General features: G+C 39.6%; 1 protein-coding gene across 1 annotated transcript in view; it reads left to right on the top strand.

Annotated features, from left to right (window-relative positions):
* LOC106517296 (cytochrome P450 2J6) overlaps window positions 1-3,813 on the top strand; it is a 25,140-nt gene that overhangs the window by 15,123 nt on the left and 6,204 nt on the right. Inside the window, exons 5-7 of the mRNA XM_014008058.1 lie at window positions 1,317-1,493; window positions 1,573-1,711; window positions 1,849-2,036. Of these exons, the coding sequence (XP_013863512.1) occupies window positions 1,317-1,493; window positions 1,573-1,711; window positions 1,849-2,036 (504 nt within the window). The remainder of the gene's footprint in view (window positions 1-1,316; window positions 1,494-1,572; window positions 1,712-1,848; window positions 2,037-3,813) is intronic.

Genomic DNA, 3,813 nt, shown 5'->3' with positions numbered 1-3,813 from the left:
AAAAAAGACTGCAGGTTTGCTGAATTTGCTCAAATTATAACAAAATTTAGCTGAAAAAGGCTCAAATTAGCTAAAAAGTAGCCTAAAACACAAAAGTTGAAATTAGCAGGAGAATATCAGAAAAGTTCAGAGTAACTAAACAAGCAAAAAAATAAATAAAAAAACAAAAAACGCTAAAATTGGCAAACTAGAAACCGAAGGGTGCTAAAATTAGTACAAAGGAGTTAAAAATAGCAAATCTTGAAAAAAAGGTAAAAAGTACAGTAAAGATTTATGAACATTTTAAAACATTTTTATGTTTTTGAAAACAGGTCCATTCAGTTTTAATTAGAAAAAAACATGTCAGAAAAGGCTAAATATCTCAAAAAGTATAAATTGCTGAAATACCAAAAGTCATTGTTGCAATGACCTGAAGGAGCTAAAAGTTTTGATACATGAACTGTTGAAACAGCACAAAAGTTTTGGAACAAGATATGTGCCAAAAAAAAACACACATAGAAAAAATGATCTCAAGCATTCACAGTACTGAGGTTACCTTTATAAGCATTCACACCATTGGAGTAGAAATGGCTGCCTAAGAATGGCTTTTACCTCTTTATGTTTAAAAGACTCTGGTCTTTTGACATATACCAGCAATTCATCCAATTTCGTCTTTTTCAGTTTTGAAAATATTCTGACTCATATCATGGTTGTATTTGTGCATCTGCAAACCTTTAGTCAGTTTTTGTGCTGATAACGTTTGTATTTATTTCCTCATCTGTAGCAAGAAGTTTGTGGGTCTTGAAAAATAAAAAACAGAAACCACAGCTATGGTGGTTTGACTTAAGAAACTCAGTTGAGTGGTCCCCAAAGATGTCAGTCAGCACTACACTGGCCTATCTTTCGGCGAGTAACGTTTCATGGAGGTTCTAAGTGAGCTGAAGTGGTCAGAACACACATCAGTAATGTTATGGAGCATCTTCTGAAAGATCCCAGAAAGTTTATCTCAGATTTTATAGCAGCCTTGTGGAAATTTGGGACTTAACCTCTGGGGACTCCTACGCTCATAATTTTAAAATACTGACGCCATACAGGCCAAGTCTCATTACCCGCATCTTCCTTTCTCTGGTCACTGGCACCCATGCCCAGCAGTCACTGTGCAAAGGGTGGAGTACACACTGGACAGGTCTCTCTGGGTACCCCGGTTTCCTCCCACAGTCAAACAAGATGTTAGGCTGCCTTCAGGCCCAGGCCTCCCTTACATAAGAGATCTGTGATTTTAATGAGATTTGCCTGGTTAAATTAAGGTAAATAAATAATTTTTCCCTTTTCTACAGATTTTTAATGCAATGCCCCGGTTAATGAGATGGGTTCCTGGACCTCATAAGAAATTATTCAGGTTGATACTGAAGGTTATTGACTTTGTTGAAATCAGAATCAAAGAGCACAAAGAAAATCTCGACCCTTCTTCACCAAGAGATTACATCGACTCCTTCCTCATTGAAATGGGAGAGGTGAGTCTTTTGTTCATTTATTACATCTTCAGTATAAATGTCAACAGAACGTCTCATCTGTCTCTTGTGTCTTTCATAGAAAGAAGACAAAGATTCTGGTTTTGATCTCAGTAACTTGTGTATTTGCACTATGGACCTGTTTGGTGCTGGATCTGAAACCACCACAACTACTTTACACTGGGGGCTACTTTACATGATTTCCTACCCACATATACAAGGTACTGCCTTTGTTTCTCATATGGGTTTAACTGTAGATTCATCTCATTAGTGGTTCCTCACTGGTCAACCAGGAAAACTGCTATTGGACATTTGTGAACTTCATAAACTGACATTTTTTCTTGTTTTGGCTGTGCAGAGAAAGTCCAGGCTGAGATTGATGCTGTGATTGGTCCATCCAGACAGCCCTCTATAACTGACAGAGAAAACATGCCGTACACCAATGCAGTCATCCATGAGATACAGAGGATGGCAGACATTGTCCCACTCAATGTACCTCGCATAGCAAATAAGGACACAACTCTGAATCAGTTCTCAATCCCAAAGGTACATACTCCTAATGCTTAAAATAGGGATATATTGCTCCACCTGCTGTCATTTGTGATATACTCTATTTAGCAAGTTTACTCTTGTCATATTGTAACATGTAAATACAGTAAAAAAAACTCTATTCAATGAAGGATGTGTGCAGTGAAGTGTACTTATGTGTGTGTGCTGCATCCCATAATTGCTTTCACACAGAACGCAATTTGAGTGTCAAAAGCGTGTCCAACACTTCAAGTTGGATGCTTGTGCAATTTGAAGTCAGACACTCATCAAAATGGCTCTTGATACGTGTCACGCAAGAGCCTCTTGTTTTCCTCCTCTGCCGGTCTCTGTTTAATGGCGAATGAAATAAAGAAAGTGACTTTGCTTTATTTACTGTGAGCAAGAGCACGGCATGTTCACCAGATAATTAATTCATAATTAATTCACCAGATAATTCAAAGATGTTCTGAGTTTGGTGAGTTTCACCACTCCAGGAGATGCGAACTTTCAGAACTTTTTTTGTCCCAAGCCCAGTTTGACGAGCCGCTGACCTGCATCGGTGTTGATATCTCCTGCCAGGACACCGACTACAGGTGCTGAATTTCAGCTAAAGAGCTCCTGTCCATCTGTCGCAGATATGTGGACATTATTCAGGAAGCAGTTCCATCGGAAAATGTGTCACTATGCCACATAGTGGAGTCTCTCTGACTGGTTGATGCTCCACTTCGAGCTGCAAAAGCTCAGCTTTTCCAACTCCAGTTCGAAATATGTAAAATGCTCAAAATGCTTCAAAACGTGCTGTGCTAGATGCTCTAGACGCACCGCAGCACTTCCCGATGCCCCTTGACGTGCATCCACCATAGATTTTGCATGTAAACCTGATGCCCCTGATACTCAAAAGGCATTTGGTGTGAACGCAGCATCAGGGAGGAGGGGGATGAAGAACAGGCTGCGCTTACTACATACAAATATGATGCTATAAATACTACAGTTCAAGACACTTAAAATGCCAAAATTAATCCAATGCACAACTTTTAAAGTACTGTGTTCAACAAACATCTTGACCTAAATTTTATACCAACATCACAGTAATGATCCTCCTTTAAAAGACTGTTGATCAAATTCCCAGCTCACACCCAGACGTGCCTTCAATTCTCTCCTTGTGCCTAAATTCCAATTGTTCCTCATATTTACTTGCCCACTCCACTAAAACTGACCCAATCATATGCAGTCTTGATCCATCTATTTATCCACTATCTGTACCTTTTTGGGTAGCATAGGTTACTGGTGCCTATATCCAGCAGCCATTATGCAAGAAGTAGGGTGTTGAACTAGTCAGAACTTCCTGTTTTTAACCAAAGGGGGTCATTAGTTTGCATCAATGTCCTGTTATGCAGGTTTTATGAGCTAGGTATACCTTAAAATTGATGGTGTTGTATAATGGCAGGTTTTTGATAAGGAGCAGTATGCTAAATACAAGTATTGGTACTGCATACAATCATGTACCGGCTCAATTTAAGCTCTGCCATTTCCTGTACAGATTTAAATTTACAACCACATTTAAGCCCTAGAAAAGTAACTAGATACTGCATAGCAGTAACATAATGACCCCCGCACGCACAAATGCACCAGAACTCAGAAGTCTTTATTCCTAATAAATGTCACTAGGTGCATCCCAAAACTGTAGAGGTTTGGGGGGGGGGGGGGGGGGGGGGGGGGCATTGGTTGACCTGATGGATAGGCCCTCGTCGGAGCTCAACAACCAAAGAAAATCTGAAAATCCTATGTTAAATAG

Source organism: Austrofundulus limnaeus, unplaced genomic scaffold (assembly GCF_001266775.1).
Source record: "Austrofundulus limnaeus strain Quisiro unplaced genomic scaffold, Austrofundulus_limnaeus-1.0 Scaffold47, whole genome shotgun sequence".
Lineage (NCBI taxonomy): Eukaryota > Metazoa > Chordata > Actinopteri > Cyprinodontiformes > Rivulidae > Austrofundulus > Austrofundulus limnaeus.
The sequence above is the reverse complement of the archived record's forward strand: the minus strand, read 5'-3'. Positions and strand labels throughout refer to the sequence as shown.